Raw genomic sequence first — 19,994 nt, forward strand, 5'->3', positions numbered from 1 at the left:
ACTCTCTTCTACGTATTTAAACATATTAGATATATTCATTTTGTATTTTTTCAATATTCCAACATCTAAACATAAAGTTCTATTCTGCTATTTGATATTTCCACTGACTCATTCCTGATGCCCTATTTTTTCTTTTGTGTTTTGTTTTGTTTTTTACACTATAAGCTCTTAGTTTTTGAGACTTTGTCTCTCAAGATTCTTTCGGGTCTGGTCTGGTGGTATATTCCTCCAGAGAGGATTTGTGTTTGCTTCTGCCAGGTGCCTAAAGTCCTTCCAAGCTGAGACTACTTTAAATAAATCACTCAGCTGGATGTTTCTTGAAACTCAAATGCCGTGTGTATTTGTGCCCTGATCCTGCTTGAGGACAAGCTTGTGGTTATGAATTTTTATGAGAGTCTTCTTTCATTCTCTGGAAGACCAGCTTTCTTCTTGTCTTTGTCAACTGGAAAAAAAAAAAAAAAAAGCACAACCTGGGGAATTCCCTGGTGGTCCCGTGGTTAGGACTCTGCACTTTCACTGCTGAGGGTGCTGGTTCAATCCCTGGTTGGGGAACTAAGATCTCACCAACGGGGTGGTGTGGCCAAAAAAAAAAAAAAAAAAAAAAAAAGCACAACCTAAAGTTGAGAATTATGTTTTATTTGGCAGGCTTTCTGAGGACTTCATGCCTGGGAGACAGCCTCTAAGATAGCACTGAGGGGCTACTCTGAAGAGGTAAGGGAGGAGCCAGGATATACAGAAGTTTCATAACAAAACCCAGGTAGTCAGAATATCAGAAGATTACTGTTAATGAAAGAAAATCAGACATCTCAAGTTAATGAATTTAGCGCTTGTCTATGTATGAGAAGATGGAAAAGTCTGGGCTCATTGAAATCATTCCTTTGATATGTACCTCAGCTGTCTGGGGCCAGTATCCTGTGTTTTCCCATCCTGAGACTCCTCAGGGTGCACCGTTAGAGGGGGGCTGCAGTGGCCAATGGCTTGATGGCGGGCATCCTGTTTCCATCCTGAGTGCCCTCAGCGCTCACTGCAGGGGGCAACTGTAAAGTGATGGCTTGAGGGCTGCAACATCCTTTGTTTACTGAAATGGCAGGCGATATTTTTCACTCACATCTTCTCTGTGGTCCTTCCTGAGGCTGCTATTATGATCTGACTCCCCAGCTCACGTGGGCCCAAGTCTTCGACACTTGCCACTCACACAGGTGTTCAGTTTGAAACTCCACGTTACATTCAGCTTTAGGGTTATCTGCTTAACCCTTGCTTACATCTCTGGATTTATTATGCTCAGCTGTAAGAATCTCTCTTATTTTCTTTCTAGCTAAGACACTAATTTAAAAGGAATTAAAAGATTTTTTTATCTAGCACTTTTAGGTATTCTGTAGTAGGAGTTTGGCTGCCCTATTGCTAAAAAAAGAACTTAAAGCTACTGTTTTCATTTATACATCTTGTATCCAGCCACCTTGCCAAATTTTCTTATTAATTCTGAAAATGTTTTATGCTAGAGCCTGTTGTGCCTTCTAGGTACTCAGTCTTATCAGTATTTACTTTTTTTTTTGTGCCTGCTAAAACCTTTATACACCGTTGGGTAATAATGGTGACAGTGCTTTTTAATGAAATAGATTTAACGATTTTCTCTTTAGAATAACTGCTTTTTTTTGGAGAAATGGACTTTATTAAATTTAAGAAGTTTCCTTATATTTCTATTTTACTTAGAGTTTAAAAAGAAAAGAAAATGGCTGCTGAAGCACATCCAATGTCTTCTTAGAATTTATTGGTGTGATGCTACATCCAATTTGTAACCATGCTGTGCCTATTCATGCTTCGCTCATTCACCCCTCTAGCAGGCTGAAGCTGAGGATACAAAGAGAGAAAGAGAGAGAGAGAGAGAGAGAGAGAGAGCTCTGAAGATATGATTTTCAGGCTGGATTCAAATGATAATGGCCCTTGTGCTCTTGGCTAAGGAGTCTTGAGTTTGTCCTGAGGGCAGTAGGAGCCTTTGTGGGTAGATCAGATTTGAATTTTGAAAAAACATCACTGCTGCAGTGAAGAGAATGAATTGTTGGTTGCTGGAAGACCAGTTAGGATGTGGGTTCCATCATTGAGACTGGGGGAGGCGAGACATGCTTTTATCTGTTGCTGCTATATCGATGCCCACTTCATGACAGACATTATGTTAGATCCTTTACACGGAGTATAGGTGTTTCTTCCTGCTCCTTGTGTATATGTGTGGTGGAGGGAGGAGTTTGTGGTAATCATCAGAGGGAACAAATCACATTAATAATAACAAACAAAAAATCCCCATTAGAGTCCCAGGAATAGTAATAGGAATTACTCCTCCAGAGGAATAGCCCCTCCAGAGTAATCTTTGGCTTTCCAACCTCCCCAAGTCCCTTCAGGCACCAACAGGGAGTTCATAGATGGTTTAGCCAACACTCTTGGTTTCTTATGCAACAATGATTCTTTTTTCTCCTTCCTAACTGACCCTAAATGGTGTTTAGGAATCCACCCTTCAGCACACAGTCATGTGCTTCAGGTGAACCCAGCTCCAGGATGAGAATAAGTCAGTTGTGGTGGTCCTATGCCCCTTGCCAGTGGCTGGTTTAATCATGGCATGGGATACAAATCTGGCCACAGATGAGGGGCTATCTGCTGGGGGCTGCAGGGAAAGATTTCTTTACTACTAAGGGGGACACACTGGAAGAGTTGTGCTCATTTTTCTCTGCAATATGGTCATGGCTGGATGCCATATCTAAAACTGGTGAAGCCATGTTGCAACCTTAAGAGGAAAAAACTAAAACCCTGAAGGTGACAGACTGAAAGCATAGGAAGAATCTGATTCCTCGATGATGATTAGCTAGCTTTGGGTGTTCCTACCTCTAGTTTTATTGATACATGAGATAATATACTTTGTTATTATTCAAGCCAAGTTGAGTTGAACTCTTGTTACTTGTGGCCAGAAGCATAACTAACAGAGATGGTTTGTGCTGCCAGTGAGCACTCTGCATATGCTCTCCAGAAGGGCTTATGACGCGCAGCCAGCAATGATCTTCCCTTCCCTCTGGGGCTGGTACTGTTACCAAGCCCAAGCTCACTCTGCTCGCCGCATGACAGGCCAATGAATCAGAGATGAAGTGTTGAGGCAAGGAAGACGACTTTATTCGGAAAGCCTGCAGACCGAGAAGACGGCAGACTAGTGTCTCTGAAAAACCGTCTTACCGGGGTCTGCATGCCAGTTTCTTTTATAGAATCAGAGAGGGAGAGGCGGTGAAGAAGTAAAGTAAAAGGGCCATCAGTCTTGCAAAACATCTCCTAGAATGACCAGCCTCGGTGAGGGTCTGTGTTAGTTTCTTTTTTTCTTGCAGCCATATTCACAGGTGGGCAGGGTTCCCTGAGGCAGGCGGTTACGTATGATTATAATAACAAAAGCAACGAGAAGCAAAGGTTAAAGTCAAAGAAACAGATCCAACATGGAATCCGATTTAGCTCTTCTCCGTTACAGTACTACCAGGAACTGCTGCTATCCACTGAGCTTTCTTGGCACTGCCACTTCTCATCAGCTTCCCCAATACCAAATGGCATTATGGGAGTTGGACCCCTAACTGGAGACAAAGCCGAAGGTGAAAGTGAGAGAGACCATCAGAGACTGGAGGGGTAACAGAGTGTCAAGGAGGTGTATGTATTGTGTAGGGTAGGGATGGTCAGCGGAGGCACAGGCTGCTCAAGGGTCCAGCAAGTCAGTGCCCAAATGGATAATTAGCTTCGGGAGGGACTAGGAAGACAGCTTCCTTAATAAAACCAAGTTCGAAACTCCATGGATTAGCCCAGGTAGGAGAAGCACTAAAACTAGGCAGCAATTCTCTGGTCCAAGTTTTCCCTTCTCCTTGGGGCTCTTTTAGCTCTGCCTCCATCCTGAAAGCCCAGGTGTACATGGTTCCTCTCATTGTTGTGGCCTAAGGCTGCACACAACACTCTCCTTTGGGTCACCAGCCCAGGTGAACTGGCATGGAACTTTCCTAAAGACTTAAGCAAACCCTCAGGGATCAAAAGCTCTCCTGCAGGGCCTCTCCGGTGGCGCAGTGGTTAAGAATCTGCCTGCCAATGCAGGAGACACGGGTTCGAGCCCTGGTCCGTGAAGATCCCACATGCCGCGGAGCAACTAACCCCGTGCGCCACAACTACTGAGCCTGTGTTCTAGAGCCCGCGAGCCACAACTACTGAAGCCCACGTGCCTAGAGCCCATGCTCTGCAAGAGAAGCACCCGCAATGAGAAGCCCACGCACCGCAACAGAGTAGCCCCCGCTCGCCGCAACTAGAGAAAGCCTGCGCTCAGCAACAAAGACCCAATGCAGCCAAAAATAAATTAATAAATAAAATAAATTTAAAAAAAAGACACTCCTCAGGCTTCCCTGGTGGCGCAGTGGTTGAGAGTCCTCCTGCCAATGCTGGGGACACGGGTTCGTGCCCCAGTCTGGGAAGATCCCACATGCTGCGGAGCGGCTGGGCCCGTGAGCCATGGCCACTGACTCTGCGCGTCCGGAGCCTGTGCTCCGCAATGGGAGAGGCCACAACAGTGAGAGGCCCGCGTACCGCAAAAAAAAAGAAAAAAAGATGCTCCTGCAAGGCAGCTGGTCAACCAGCTGCCCTCACCTTTCTTTAGGCCTACTCAGATGTGACTTCCCTCCAGGCCAGACCCTGCCACCACACTCTTCAAACTACACAGTAGGCATCAGACTCACAGACTTGCTTTAAACCAGGATCAGTCCCACTGTGAGAGACTCCTGGTTGTGAATCAAGAAAGAGATATGATCAGAGTTTGAGACAAAGGTGGGTAAAGCTGGGTAAAGCTATTTGTCTGAATGAGATAGAGGAAAGGAACCCTTAGGAAGAAAGGCTACCTAGCATGTAGCCTTTAAGCATGATTTAAAATGCTTTGAAAGTAGGGGAGAAGGCTTTGCAGAGGAAATGACATTGAAGTGCAGGCAGGGGCAAAGGAGATTCAAGGCAGACAAGCAGAACTCTGTTCAAAAGCAAGGGAACTGAAAGGCAAAAGACCCACCCTGTGCACAGACAAGAAGAGGTCTGTGGTAACAGGAGCCAGTCACAGCCTCTTTAGTTCACAAACCCTCGAAGGAACAAAGATCATACAACGGAGAAAGGACAGGACAATAAATGGCATTAGGAAAGCTGGATAGCCACATGCAAAAGAATGAAACTAGACTACTGTCTTACACCATGCACAAAAATTAACTCAAAATGGATTAAAGACTTGAATGTAAAACATGAAACCATAAAATTCCTAAAAGAACACATAGGCAGTAGCCTATTGACATCAGTCTTAGCAGTGTTTTTGGGGATCTGACTCCAAAGGCAAGGGAAACAATAGCAAAAATAAGCAAATGGGACTACATCAAACTAAAAAGTTCCTGCCCAGCAAAGGAAACCATCATCAAAATGAAAAGGCAACCTACTGAATGGGAAAAAGTATTTGCAAATCATATATCCAATAAAGGGTTAATACCCCAAATATATAAATAACTCATACACTCAACAACAACAAAACAAACAACCCAATTAAAAAATGGGCAGAGGATCTGAATAGACATGCAGATGGCCAACAGTCACATGAAAAGATGTTCAACATCACTAATTATTAGGGAAATGCAAATCAAAACCACAGTGAGACATCACCTCACACTGCTAGAATGGCTGTTATCAAAAAGACAAGAAAAAATAAGTGTTGGCGAGGATATGGAGAAAAGGGAACCCTCATACATTATTGGTGGGACTGTAAATTGGTGCAACCACTATAGAAAATAGTATGGAGATTCCTCAAAAAATGAAGTATAGAACTACCATATGATCCAGCTATTCCACTTCTGGTATTTATCTGAAGAACACGAAATCACTAATTCAAAAAGATATATGCACCCCTATGTTCACTGTAGCGTTATTTACAATAGCCAAGATATGGAAACAACCTGTGTCCATCGATGGATGAATGCATAAAGAACATGTGGTATACGCACAATAGAATATTACTCAGCCATAAAAAAAGAAAGATATCTTGCCATTTGGGACAACATGGAAGTGAAATAAGGCTGAGAAAGACAAATACCATATGATATCATATGTGTAATCTAAAAAAGCAAAGCATGACTCCCCTGGTGGCAGTGCTTAAGAATCCGCCTGCCAATGCAGGGGACATGGGTTCCATCCCTGGTCGGGGAAGATCCCACATGCTGCAGAGCAACTAAGCCCGTGCGCCACAACTACTGAGGCTGCACTCTAGAGCCCGCAAGCCACAACTACTGAAGACCGCATGCCTAGAGCCCATGCTCTGCAACAACAGAAGCCACTACAATGAGAAGCCTGTGCACCATAATGAAGAGTAGCCCCTGCTCTCCACAAGTAGAGAATGCCCACGTGCAGCAAGGAAGACCCCACGCAGCCATAAGTAAAAATAAAAGTAAAGCAAAGCAAATGAATAAACTAAATGAAAAAACAGAAACAAATTCATAGATACAGAGAACAAGATTAGCAGTTATCAGAGGAAAAGGGGGTTAGGGGGTGGGTGCAGGGGGTCAACTGTATGGTGATGGATGGTAATTAGACTTGTGGTGGGGATCACTTCGTAGTGTATACAGATGTTGAATCATAATGTTGTACACCGGAAACATTTATATATATATAGTATACCTGTAAACCTGAAACACACATATGTATGTGTACAGATGTACAGGTATATATATATAGTACCACAGAGGGGAAAAGACATATGTCATCACTGGCCCCTTCTGGTGTGACTCCCCCTCTCAGATCAAGACATGGGAGCACAGGGAACTAGAATAGAGATTAGACGAGAGTAGAGGTGAAGGGGTGACTGTCTGTGGCCAGAAAATGGGAGGAAATGAAATGGATGGGAACCTGCATTTGTATAATGCCTACCATGTGCCTGCCTGCGGGTGTGCTGGTCCTTTCCAAGCTTTATTTCTTTGAAGTCTCGCCAACAGTGCTTTGAAGTATTACCAGCTTTTAACAGATACCTAGAAAACGTTGGATTTGGGAATCAAGAACCATGTTTTTCACAATTCACCGTGTCCAAGTTGTTTTTGCAGGATGCACACACCCTGCTGCCTCAATTTGAATCCCGTTCCCATCCTGATGACCAGTTTTTAGTGGGCATTTTGGGCTGTCTCGCATCTAAAACCCTTCCTTTGTTTGAGAAATTCCCGTGACGATGATGATGATTCCGCTTTACTGAGGTATGATTGACATGTTCCACCTTATTATTTTGGATGGGAAGCAGAACCCATGTACCTGTCAACACTGAAGACACCAGGTACTCACTCTCCTGGTGTCCCTTCCAGCTGTGATAAGAGCACATGACCAAGGCTCAGGTGGTCAGAAGCACGACCCTGGACTTGAGTTTGGAGCTAGAGGTGAATGAGGCAGAGAAGATATTTTCAACTGTTGACCATCAGGTAAGGCCATCAAGCCATCAGCCACTACAGCTGCCTGGACTGTGCACCCTCAGGGGATACAGGATGGAAGAAAACAGGATACCAGTCCTAGAAAGTTAAGGAGCATATCAAAAGAATGATTTCAGTGAGCCCAGACTCTTGCATCTTCCCATACACAGAAAAGCGCTAAATTCATTAACTTGAGATGTCTTTTTTTTCTTTAGTTAGCAGTAATTTTTGAAGTACTGACCACCTGGTTTTTGTTGCAAAAACTCCTGTGTATCCTGGTTCCTCCCTTACCTCTTTGGAACAGTCCCTCAGAGCGATCTGAGGGGTTGTCTCCTGGACTTAAGTCCTCAGTTTATCCACCAAAATAAAAGATAATTCTCAAACAAACAAACAGGATGTTTCTGAGCAGCAGCAGCAGTTTCTAGGTCCAGTGGCTGCAAAAGACCGGCAGCGACATCTAGTGTCCGATGGCGACAGCAGTGGCCTTTGCCCCTCGTTTAGACTTGTGGCCGGTCTGTGTTCCTGCCAAACCTAGTTCTGTAGTCTTCTTGGTAATTCTGAGTGTTACCCACTATCCTGTAATCCACCGTTTCTCTCCTTAGGTAAGTCAGAGTTGGTGCCTGTGGCTTACAACTAAGGACTTTGACACACATGTTGGGCAAAGTCCCAGAAGCAGAAAATGCTGGAATAAGACATATTTGGATCTTTAAACAGACCAGGCGCAAAGACTTTAGCTAGGTGCTCCTCCGCCATCCTGATCTCCTGTCCTGGAGGCTGGGCTGTCCAGAGAGATGCAAAAGCCAGACGCTCCAGATCTTCAGCAGGTGGTGGGGCTGGGGAGGTGGGGGGCGGGAGGGTGACAGAGGGAAGGGATTGGGGACTGGATTGAAGAAGCACCAGAGACAAACTTGGTAGAGGGGCTCAGAGAGGAGTAACGTGGGGTTGGGACTCCCGTCCCATCCTAGGTCTTGGCCCCAACCTAGCTCCAGCCTCAGCTCTGTCTCATCTGTGCCAACTTCAAGCCCACTACCAGCCTCCCCTGGCCTCAGACTCAGCAACCACTTACCCAGCCCCAGCCCCAGCAGAAGGTTCAGGGGACCTGGTTCAGTTCCCCATTCAGGTGTGGTCATCCAAGCAAATTTGTTCTCTGCACATCCTAAGCCCCACTGAGTGGGCGCTTTCATCTTCCTGTTTCATGACCCACCCCCATTACAGAGTGTCTCAGCAGATGTGCTCCCCTGGCCTGAACCACAAGCCCTGACCTTTGTGTCCTTGGCCCCTTCCTGGGTCATGGTCTTCTTCCACTTTGAGGTCTATGCTGACTTCCCATGGCTTGGTCTTGGGTGAGCTGGGATAGGAGAAGATTCTGGGAGGCGAGGGGTGAGAGGCAGCTGTATTAGGCACTTAGAAGCCCAAGATCAGCTGGGCCAAACACGGGAAAGCCTCATATTTTTGTGTACCTCAAATAGAGCCATGTTTCCTATGGGTGATGCCCTGCATCCTTGTCCACCCCTTCCTTCCCATCCATATTCTGCAGAGGGAGCCGCCAGTGGGTGTCCTTAGGCAATGGCTGGGCTCAGCTCAGGGATACCCAGAGGTTGCAGGCCCCAGAGGACCTAAGAACCTCTCACAGGGGCTCCCAGGAGAAAGCCCCAGAGCAGTTTTAGAGTTCACAGACACAGACACACTCCCTGATCTCGTGGTCCCCAAAGCAAATTATGGACAGACCTTGCCCCTCTTGTCTGATCTCCCTAGACCCGACCTGGACCAGCATCTGCTTCTGGAGCTTTCTCTACGTGGGTGGACATTGCCAGTTTGGCCCATCAGCAACCACTTGTGATCTCGCCACATCTGATGGAGCACAAGGCCCCGAGTCTACACATTCAGTGGGTCCCGTGTTCAGTGTTTCTCTCATGCAGTGAGTTGTATTCACCTTTGGTACCTTTGGGTGTCAAAGATCCAGAGATCAATAATGCAAGGTCCCACCTCCTGGGCCTCAGGGTGTAGGGGCAATGTAGGGGTGGAGGGCAAAAAGGATGATGTCACTGCAGGCTGAAAAGTGCTCAGATGGGGTGAGTAGGCAGAGGGGGAGGCACCTAACGCAGATCAGTGGTTGGGATGACTTCCCAGAGGTGGCTTCTGCCCAGAGGAGGACTTGGGAAGAAAAACTTAAATAATTTATCTAGTCATTTAAAGCATAACTTTCCTATGAAGATATGCATCAATGATTATGAAGCAGGATGCAAAATTTTCAATGTAAAACAAGATAGTTCAAAGAAACGTCCCCTGCACAAAAGGTCTACACCCCAGACTCTCCTGACCCTTCTGATTCTGGTATGAGTCCTCTCCCCTCTGTGATCAGCTTCCAGTATTAGTGGATATTAGTGACTGCTGCATCGGGGTAACTTTGAGAAGAATCAGTCCCCGGGAAAACATCTAAATTCCTTGGCCTGGCCTTTCATGATGGGACCCTCTGCCCCAGCAGCTTCGTCCTACATTATTCTTCTACACACTCCCTGTTCTCCACACAGCTGCTATTTACAGCTCCCCAAACAATAAACAATGTGCCAAGCTGGTTCATGCCTTTGTGATTTTCCACAGGCAGTTCCCTTTGCCTGGAATGCCCCTGCCCACACAGCCATCTGGCAAACTCCTACTCATCCTTCAAGACCCAGCTCAAAGAGCTCCTCTTCTGTGAAGCCTTCCCAGCAGGCCCAAGCAGAATGAGTCAATTCCTCCCATGCACCACTCTATGGTGTCTGCGTCCCTTTCGTTGTGTTGAGATGTCTTTATTTCACTTTTTCTCTTAATTTGATTGTGGGGGCTTGGAGGGGAGAGACTGTAGCATTCATAGTTGTATCCCTAGCCCTAAGCAGAGCATCTGGCATGGTAGGTGTCTATAAATATTTTGTATGAGGAAGTGAATGAACAAAACTTATTTTGACTCCTTTTCTTCTCATTTGTTTTTAGAGTTGAGATAGGGAGACCAGCATTTTCTCCTAAACTTTGGAAAATGCTAAGAAAACCACTCACCACTAAGAGAAAAAATCCATTTAACCTCTCTTTGTAGCCATTCACGTCTTATAAAGCTGTGTAGTTCTACTGAGAACTCACCAGACCAATGTGGTTCTTTAACCTTGAGGCATCAGTAGGTGTAGCCAGTGGGGAAGGGGCAGGAGTACAAGAGGGGCTGACATATATCATGTTCCAGGCACTGTTCTAAGTCCCTTATTCATACATGTATACACAGCGTCTCATTTTATTCCCATAGCAATCCTATCAGGTAGCTACTATTATTATCCCCATTTTAGAGATGAAGAAATCGAGGCACAGAGAGGTTGAATAACTTGCTTACAGTAATACAGCTAATAAGTGGCAAAGATGGGCTTCAAACCCACGAAGTCTAGCTTGGGAATTCATTCTCCCAACCTCATTGCTATATTTGCTTGTTGACTGAGAAAAATGCACAACCTAAAAGTTGAGAGTTATGTTTTATTCAGCAGACGAAACTGAGGACTTAAGCCCGGGACACAGTATGGCAGATAACTCAGAGATTGCTCCGAAGAGGCAAGGGGCGGAGCCAGGATATCCAGGAGTTTTTGCAACAAAGACCAGGTAGTCGGAACATCAAAAGATTAATGTCAATTAAAGAAAACCAGATATCTTAAGGAATTCAGCACTTTTCCATGTATGGGAAGATGCAAGAGTCTGGGCTCACTGAAATCATTCCTTTGATACGCACCTCAGCCATCTGGGGCCAGTATCCTGGGCTTTCTCATCCTGAGTCTCCTCAGGGTGCACTGTTGGGGGTGGAGGGCTGCAGTGTCTGATGGTTTGATAGGGGGCATCCTGTTTCCATCGTGAGTTCCCTCAGGGCTCACTGTTGGGGTGGCTGTAATGTGATGGCTTGATGGCTGCAATATCCTTTGTTTACTCTATGGCAGGCAATATTTTTCATTCACAGCTCCATGAGCAAAAGATGTGTTTAGTGATAGTAAGTTTGGCTAAGAATACAGGGAACATGAGGTAGAAGATGAATGTGCCCTTTCGCAGCCAATCACCCTAGCCCCAGGCTCTGGGATGCCCTGTTGGTTCATAAGTATCCTGTAAAGGTGCTCAGTGTCACTCCCAGACCCTGACGACCCAGTCTTCTCTTTGACTGCCCTGCATTTCTACTTCACCATGGAGAGGGAGTGATTTGTTTCACTTGGCCTCATTCAGCTTGGAGCAGAGTCCTCACCGGCCATGTCGGGAAGTGGGCTCCGTGCCTTCCCCTTGGCTGAGGATATGCTGCCTCTGTCTCCCAGGTGCCTTTCCCAACAGCACACCCAGCTAGGGAAGCTGGTGAGACCACCTTCCTAGGGTGTGTGTGTCAGGGCTCCTGTACCCCATCCAGGCCATTTCAAGCAAAGGGCATGACATATTCAAAACTTTAGGAGTGAGAAAAAGCTAGGAATGTCCATACAGGCGGCTGATGGAAGGGTGTAGGAGAGAGGGGAGGGAGATGGGATGGACAGATAGTCTACCTTTGATTGTGAAAGGCCTTATGCCCAAAGTAGAGAATTTTGTTGTTTTTTTTACCTCCTATAGGCAGTGGAGAGCCCTCGAAGATCATGTTGTTAGGTTTACAGTTTCACTGATTAAGAAGCTGTTTTCCTTTTCTTTATTTGTAGAAACGTTCTCAACCATTAGGAAACACTGCCACCATGTGGCTTTCGGATATTGCATACGCCAAACTGTAAACTGCCAATTTCTCTGATACTGTTGGAAAATTAAATCAAAGAACACATCTCTTGATCAAACAGCTGAAGTAAATTAATGGTAAACTTAATCCTAATGTAAAAAGGAAAAATTTTTCAAGAAACCAATACCTGGGTTCAATTATCGGATTTCTTAACTTTGTTTTTAAAATTCTAATCTAAGTCTTCAGCGATTCTGACCTCAAGAACCCTTTGTATTCCCAGTAACCCCTATCTCAGAATCATAAACTCTCTGGCTCTGCAAAGGTTCTACCATTTCCAGGTCAGTTTGGCATCAAACTGTCTCCAGGCCATTTCCCTCCATGGTGGCGGATTCTATTTCAGTCCTAGGTCTGTTCTTGTATGGTTCCGCAGTTGGACAGACCCAAATTCAAATATTTCCACCATTTTTTTTTTTTTTAAGCTGAGTGATTTGGGCAAGTCACCTAACCTCCCTAAGTTTCAGTTACCTCATCTGTAAAATGGGAAGAACACCTTTTTCACAGGGTGATTGTGAAGATGAAAGATGACATGTGTACATGTCCCTGGCCCATCATAAGGAAGTCCTCTTCCTTCTCCTCCGTCCTTGAGGGCATATTATTGTTAAGCACGCAACATACACTCCGTGGAGGTGATTTAACATCCGAGAGCTTTTACCAGGTTCTCCAGCAACGTTCCCTGAGAACGAAAGTACTCATCCACTCAGGCTTTGGGAGGACTACCCCTATTTCCGTGCGTTGCCTACCGACGTTGGGCAGGCTGGAGATTGCAATCCACGCGTCTCCCGGGTGCACAGCCGGCGGCAGGTGCGTGGGCGTGGGCGTGGGCGTGGCGGCATTCATTCCTCACCCCTCCCTTCCCCGGGGTTGGGGGTGTAAGTGGATAATTCAATCCCCGTAGGACTCGGCGTCTGGCCTCACCCGCGGCTCGGCGGATTGGCTGTCTCAGCTCGCCCCCGCCCTCCGTACCCCCCCCCGTCCCAGGTGGCTCAGCCCCCCTGTGGAGCTCTCTGTTTACCTTGAGAGCCCGTCCAAGTTGGGCTCCATCTCTATATTTGCTCCCTCTGGGGCCCCGCCCGCCCCGGAAGCAGGGAGAAAAGCGGGCCGAGCCCTTCCTCTCCCCGCACCGCCCGGAGAGGTCGGGTAAGGGAGACTGGTGTGTGGGAGGGGGAGTCTCAGGCCTGGGGGATCCGGCTGTCATCCCGTCCCGGGATCGCGCGAACCCGGGAGTTCTGTCCCTAGGCTCCTCCGTCTCCGTCCTGTCGTGCTCAGGGTGACGTGCCCACCCTGGGCAAAGAGCCAGAAGCTGGATCTCAGGGATGCCCGGGTCCCTAAAGGAGGCACAGACCTGGAGACTTCTCTCACAGGTGGTCCCCCTCCTCCAGGCGGTGATGACCCCCAAGCCAGCCGGTCCCCCGGACGGGGGCTGGGGATGGGTGGTGGCGGCCGCAGCCTTCGCGGTGAATGGGCTCTCCTACGGACTGTTACGCTCCCTGGGCCTCGCCCTCCCTGACCTCGCGGAGCATTTTGACCGAAGCGCTCAGGACACTGCGTGGGTCAGCGCCCTGGCCCTGGCCGTGCAGCAGGCAGCCAGTGAGGGGGGGCCCCGAGGTGGGAGGCGGGAACCGGGGTGGAGGGGCCATGAGTGCAGTGGTGGGGGACACACCTGGTTGATGACCAGACAACGTAAGAAAGGTCGACCAGTGTACCTAAGTTCTAGAATATAGTGGGTCTTGAGGTCAAGGCGGAGGGGCTATTAGGCAGGGGGAGAAGTTTAGGCCAGGCAAACAGCCAATGAGAAGTGTTGGAGCGAGTTTGGGGGTCCAGGAGCGTGTCTTCCGTTGACTCCGCCTCCTTCCAGGCCCAGTGGGCAGCGCCCTGAGCACCCGCTGGGGGGCGCGCCCCGTGGTGATGGTTGGGGGCGTCCTCACCTCGCTCGGCTTCGTCTTCTCGGCTTTCGCCCGCAGTCTGCTGCACCTCTACCTTGGCCTGGGCGTCCTTGCTGGTGAGGAGAGAGGGATTCCCGGGTTCTTCAGGGGTGATGGTGGAGATAGAGCGTGTCGGGAGCTGGAGGCCGAGGGCGCGAGGGCCTCCTGCGAGCAGCCGAGCTGGGATGGTGGGGGCAGGCATCCCCAGCTCCTGTCCTCACCCGGTCCTATCCATTCGCAGGCTCCGGCTGGGCCCTGGTATTCGCCCCTGCCCTCGGGACCCTCTCCCGTTACTTCTCCCGCCGTCGAGTCTTGGCCGTGGGGCTGGCACTCACGGGCAACGGGGCCTCCTCGCTACTTCTGGCGCCCGCCTTGCAGCTCCTCCTCGATAATTTCGGCTGGCGGGGCGCCCTGCTCCTCCTTGGCGCCATTACCCTCCACCTCACCCCCTGTGGCGCCCTGCTGCGACCCCTGGCGCTCCCTGGAGACCCCCTGGGCCCACCCCGAAGCCCGCTAGCTGCCCTCGGCCTAGGTCTCTTCACACGCCGGGCCTTCTTAGTTTTTGCTCTAGGCACGGCCTTGGTGGGGGGCGGGTACTTCGTCCCCTACGTGCACCTGGCCCCTCACGCTTTAGATCGGGGCCTGGGGGGGTATGGGGCGGTGCTGGTGGTGGCGGTGGCTGCCGTGGGGGACGCGGGCGCCCGGCTGCTCTGCGGGTGGCTGGCGGACCAGGGTTGGGTGCCCCTCCCGCGGTTGCTGGCGATGTTCGGGGCCCTGACAGGGTTAGGGCTGCTGGCGGTGGGTCTGGTGCCGGTGGTGGGGAACGAGGAGAGCTGGGGGGGCCCCCTGCTGGCCGCGGCTGGGGCCTACGGGCTGAGCGCCGGAAGTTACGCCCCGTTGGTTTTCGGCGTGCTCCCGGGGCTGGTGGGCGTCGGCGGTGTGGTGCAGGCCACCGGGCTGGTGATGATGCTGATGAGCCTGGGGGGGCTTCTGGGCCCTCCCCTGTCAGGTAAGGGCCTGAGCCAGCAGATCCGCTCGCACCCCTCCTCTGCACCTGGGCACGGAGGCCTCTGAGTTCCTTTCCCCCTCCTCTCAGGCTTCCTAAGGGATGAGACAGGAGACTTCACCGCCTCCTTCCTCGTGTGCAGCTCTTTCATCCTCTCTGGCAGCTTCATCTACATGGGGCTGCCCAGTGCGCTGCCCTCCTGCCGTCCAGCCTCACGTCCAGGCACCCCACCCCCTGAGAGGGGGGAGCTGCTCCCCAACCCTCAGGTTACCCTGCTCCCCCCAGGAGGCCCTCACTCCACTCTGGACAGCACTTGTTGACCATTTTCTTGTTTGAGCCTCGCCCCCAATAAAGACTTTCTATCTGCTTTTCCTGCAAGCTCCAATTGTTAGGCAATCTAGGATGCTGCAAACATTCTACTTAAAATATCCAAAAAGGCTGGTTGATAGGAACAGGATCCCCCTAAGCCGTGCGAGGCAGGAAGGGTGTTTGTCTAGTCAGTCCATTTCTCTTTGCCCAAGTTCTTGCCATTATAACAGGAAATCTTTGAGAAACTGTCTGCCTATCAGCTTCAGTTTGTTGGAGGAGGGGGGTGCTCATGGGTGCTAGCTGCCCCATCCTCATTTCCCAGATAACTCTCTCCTGCATTTCAGTCTCCTTCTACTGGCCTGATGAAAACATAAGAATCCCAGACCCAGACTTCAGCTCTCTTAGCTTTATCTCCCCCTCCCCAGCTAGCACCCCCCACATGTCCCTCACCATTTTCTTAATTTCTTTCCTAAGTTACAGGGGATAGTGGGAAAGAGGGAGGTCAGTGGGCAAGTAGGAGGAACTGTGATCCAGAGAGCAGAGTCCAGGGTTAAATGCTCTGGGTCACCAGAGCTCCTGGATACCTCCCCTCCAGTCCCCAGCGTGACCCCAATCAGCCAACCCAGGCATATGGGCCCCAATTCTTTTTGAGGTTCTGATTATTGTCCGGTTTTCTTATTCAGTTTTATCTCAAAGGGGCATCCCTCTTTCCCAAAGATCTGTCTTCAGGGAAGAAATGTGGGAGGCAACACTAGAGATCACATGTAAAACATGATAAGTCTCTTGGCCTTTGAGTTTCCACAGTCGATTCACAGCTCAGTGGAGCAGGCTGAACTCCTGGATCCTTCAGAAAACGTTGTGCGAGCAAAGAAGAGATAAGACAAAATACAAAGGGTTGGCACACACATCGCAGGAGCCCCAGGCCTGCTCTGGGGGGGGAGGAGGCAGATAACGATGCTTAAGGCACTGTGGTTCTGTGGGTGCCAAGATGGGGCAGAAGACCTGGAGCCAACAACCCCTGGGTTTCTGGGTCTGACTCCCCCTTCCTGTAGTTCAGTCCTCTCCCAGCCCCTCCCTGGGCAGGGGGACTTTGGTATCCAGTGCCTCTGTTACAGGGTCCTGGGGCTTGGAGGTAGGAGCTGACAAGCAGAAGAAGTGGGGCAGAGTGATGAGAACTCCACTCCCTGCAAGAAGGAAGGCCCCAGCCACCACAAAAGAAGCTGTGTAGGTGCCTGTCACATCCCGGAGGTAGCCTAGATTCAAGAGAGAAAATACACATGGGTGATCTGTTTCCTGGGACTCAGACACATTTTGGGGTGGAGGGAAGAAAATAATCCTTAACCCATCATCTTGGAAGAATTAGAACTCTCAAGGTAGGACTGGAGGAGCTCGAGAACTCAGCCTTCCCTAGGGGCCTCAAAAGGCCATTTCAACCACCTTCCTGCTTTCAGAAAGGATCTCTGAACCAGCCAGTGGGGATTTGGGGATCCGGATGGAGTCAGGCACACTTGTGCCTTTCTTTCCAGTAGCTGTGGCCTTCCCTTCCATGCCTTCAGTTAATAGTTAAGAGGAAAATGTTAAGGGTCTGAAGGTTCTGGCATCAGGAGCCTGGAGAACTTTGACCAGATGGATCAGACCCCTGGCCTGGAGCCCACTGGGCCAAGGGAAAAGGCAGACACTGGCATGTTATGTCTGGCCGGGTCTGACCAGGTCCTCTGAAAACCCCAACTGTAGGTACCCTGCCACCTTGGACCCATTTCAGGGCTGCTGTGATTGTCCATGCAGGCTGTGTATGTTCCATACCAGAGGGCAGTATTCACATACACTATAATGTCAATTACCTCCCTGAATGGTATGACGTGGCAGCCCACACCCCCCTGGAAATCCCAGTCCCCTTACCTGATAGAGGAGCCCCCAGCAGCCCCCCGATGCTTTCTACCATCTGCACCAGTCCCAGGCCACAGTATATCTTTCCAGTTCCCACCAGTTCAGGCAGCACGGAGAAGGCCACTGGGGTCAGGGCCCCTGATGTGAAGCCATAGGCCACAGTCAGAGCCACCAGGGCTGTGGGAGCCTGAGCCCCAGGGTACAGGGCCAGTATCACCCCAGTCAGGGTGGTCCAGAGCATCAGGAGTCTTGCCACAGGCCCTGGGACTGCATCCCCTAGCCACCCAGAAGCCACACGCCCCACAGGGTCAGAAATAGCCGCCACTGAGAGTAGGAAGGCAGCAGGCAGTGGGTCCCAATCTAGGTCCCGAAGATGGGCCACCAGGTGCACGTAGGGAATGAAGTAGCCAGTGTTGATCAGGGTGAGGGCAACGGTGTAACGGAGGAAGGGGCCATGATGGAGAAGGTTGGCAAGTTGGGCCCCAGGGCCACCCACGACAGGGTCCTCGGCCAGGGAGAGTGGGCGGAGAAGAGCACCACAGGCCACCAAGTGGAGGGAGAGGGCAGACACCAGCAGCAGGGCCCCCCGCCAGGCGTACTGGCTGAGCAGCCATTGGAAGAGTGGAGCAAAAGCAAAGGAGGAGAGGCCCACGCCCGTCAGTGCTAGCCCGGTGGCCAGGGATCGCCGACGAGAGAAGTAACGGGACAGGCAGGCCAGGGTGGGAGTGAAGGTCAAGGCCCAGCCAGATCCTGTCAAAAAGGAAGAAATGGGGGTTGAGGGACCCATAAGGAGCTCAGGGCACACAATCATCCCAACACTGCCCAGCAGCAGAATGTAGCACAGGTGTTAATTACAACCCTAGCTTGATACTTTCTAGCTGTATGACCTTGTCTATTAATCTCCTAGCCTCAATCTCATCTGCAAAATGGGGGTAATATACTTTACGGGACTCTGGAATGTTTGCAAAGTTAACTACCATAGAACTCTGGAGTTAGACCTGGGCTCTACCATTTCTGGCTGTGTGAACTTCACTTGCCAAGTTGCATAAGCTTAAAGCCTTTCCTCATCTGTAAATAGGATAATGATATCTATTTCACAGCTTTCACATCTGACACAATTTTACAGTAATTCTTCCTTTTACACTCCAGTCCCACTAGCCCTGGGCTTGTGTCTTTGAATTTCCTGATTTCCCCTAACCTGTTTATCATTTTAGTCACCTCTCTTAAGAATTCCCTTCTGGGGGGCTTCGCTGGTGGCGCAGTGGTTAAGAATCCGCCTGCCAATGCAGGGGACACGGGTTCGAGCTCTGGTCTGGGAAGGAGCAAGGGCCACGGAGCAACTGAGCCTGTGCACCCCAACTAGTGAGCCTGCGCTCTACAGCCCGCGAGCCACAACTATAAATCCCGCATGCCACAAATACTGAAGCCCGCACGCCTAGAGCCTGTGCTCCGCCAAGAGAAGCCCGTCGCACCGCAACGAAGAGTAGCCCCCACTCGATGCAACTAGAGAAAGCCCACGCGCAGCAACGAAGACCCAACGCAGCCATAAATAAACCGATGCAATTAAAAACAAAATTGCCTTCTGGGCACAGGTGCTAGCCAAAACTTTCTCTCAGCGTCTCCCTAAGCCTTTTGGAAGGAGCAGGAAGAAGGTAAAAGTCCAGAGGCCAAAAAGACTCAGGCTTTTGACCCGCCCTTGCCCAGGGTCTCACCTGAGAGCAGCCCAATACTCAGGTACAGGTGGGTTAAGGAGGTAGCAAAGGCGGCGAGCAGCATCCCCAACGCAGCCAAGATGCCCCCAGCCATCACCACAGGCCTGGGCCCGAACTCGGTGCTCAGCGCACTGCCCACTGGGCCTGGAGGAGAGGAAGGGTTCTGAGAGAAGATCTCAGGCGTCCTTCTCCAGCACTGACCCCACCCCCACCATCTCCTTTACCGTCCCCGCATCTCCTCTCCCTTCCGAGGGTCGAGGGTCACAGGACTCTGGACCCAGGCGCAGCACTCACTCCCGAACTGCTGCACCGCGATTCCTATGGAGGCGATCCAGGAGACTCGCGCTGCCGGCTCCTCAAACGCAGCCACAAACTCCACAAAGAAGACGCCGAAGGAGCGGAGCACTCCGAACACCAGCGCCGACTGGAAGAACGCTGAGAGCACCACCATCCACCCCCAGCCCCCGTCGGGGGGCTCGGCCCTAAGTGCCATCTGGGAGGTAACAGGGCTGCCGCCTTAAGCCCCTTCCGGAGCAGGGCTCAGGACGTTCCACCTCTGCCCACCCACCCAGCCGGACCACTCGCAGCCGAGCAGGGAAGAGAGGATGGTAGAGAGGAAAGTACCAACGAGGGCTTGAAAGCTGCAGAGAGGCTGCGTGAGGCGCCTGCGCCTTTCCCCTAGCGGGGGCGATATAGGTAGGGAGACCAGGCTGGCGCTTGGCCCTGCGCTCAGCGCCGGGGGGGCGTGGCTCCGCCGGCCGTGAGTCGAGAGTCGAGGCCTGGGCGGGACAGACGGAGGAGAGGACTGACTTTCGGTCTAGGAGCCAGGGGGCAGCACTGAGTTTGGGCCCCATCCCTGAGGTCTCAGGGTGGATTATCTATCTTATCACTGGAAGTGTCTGCACCTGGCCAGCCCGGCCAACATCCCTGTCTGTAGCTCACCAATGA

At 50.4% G+C, this 19,994-nt stretch overlaps 2 protein-coding genes across 13 annotated transcripts; one reads left to right on the forward strand and one right to left on the reverse strand.

Annotated features, from left to right (window-relative positions):
• Nucleotides 1-593: 593 nt before the first annotated feature.
• Nucleotides 594-16,474, forward strand: SLC16A11 (solute carrier family 16 member 11). Of its 12 annotated transcripts, none has more exons than XM_029211174.1 (12): nucleotides 594-711; nucleotides 7,113-7,259; nucleotides 7,365-7,478; nucleotides 8,181-8,293; nucleotides 9,222-9,384; nucleotides 10,967-11,081; nucleotides 12,140-12,287; nucleotides 12,866-13,011; nucleotides 13,590-13,797; nucleotides 14,066-14,209; nucleotides 14,374-15,141; nucleotides 15,229-16,474. In XM_029211174.1, exons 9-12 carry the CDS (start codon nucleotides 13,596-13,598, stop codon nucleotides 15,456-15,458), a joined length of 1,344 nt encoding a protein of 447 aa, XP_029067007.1. In that variant the 5' UTR covers nucleotides 594-711; nucleotides 7,113-7,259; nucleotides 7,365-7,478; nucleotides 8,181-8,293; nucleotides 9,222-9,384; nucleotides 10,967-11,081; nucleotides 12,140-12,287; nucleotides 12,866-13,011; nucleotides 13,590-13,595; the 3' UTR covers nucleotides 15,459-16,474. The 12 variants fall into 12 exon arrangements, with proteins under 12 accessions (XP_029067007.1, XP_029067004.1, XP_029067010.1 ...); XM_029211171.1 differs by having other exon boundaries at nucleotides 8,181-8,290; XM_029211177.1 differs by having other exon boundaries at nucleotides 8,181-8,290; nucleotides 10,970-11,081.
• On the reverse strand, nucleotides 15,839-19,724 carry SLC16A13 (solute carrier family 16 member 13). Its single transcript, XM_029211188.1, has 4 exons — nucleotides 19,341-19,724; nucleotides 19,047-19,190; nucleotides 17,347-18,084; nucleotides 15,839-16,700 (listed from the first exon to the last, which is right to left on the reverse strand). Exons 1-4 carry the CDS (start codon nucleotides 19,537-19,539, stop codon nucleotides 16,501-16,503), a joined length of 1,281 nt encoding a protein of 426 aa, XP_029067021.1. The 5' UTR covers nucleotides 19,540-19,724; the 3' UTR covers nucleotides 15,839-16,500.
• Nucleotides 19,725-19,994: the final 270 nt, after the last annotated feature.

The sequence above is a fragment of the Monodon monoceros genome, unplaced genomic scaffold (genome assembly GCF_005190385.1).
Source record: "Monodon monoceros isolate NGI ecotype Baffin Bay Population unplaced genomic scaffold, NGI_Narwhal_1 Super_Scaffold_9, whole genome shotgun sequence".
NCBI classification, from domain to species: domain Eukaryota; kingdom Metazoa; phylum Chordata; class Mammalia; order Artiodactyla; family Monodontidae; genus Monodon; species Monodon monoceros.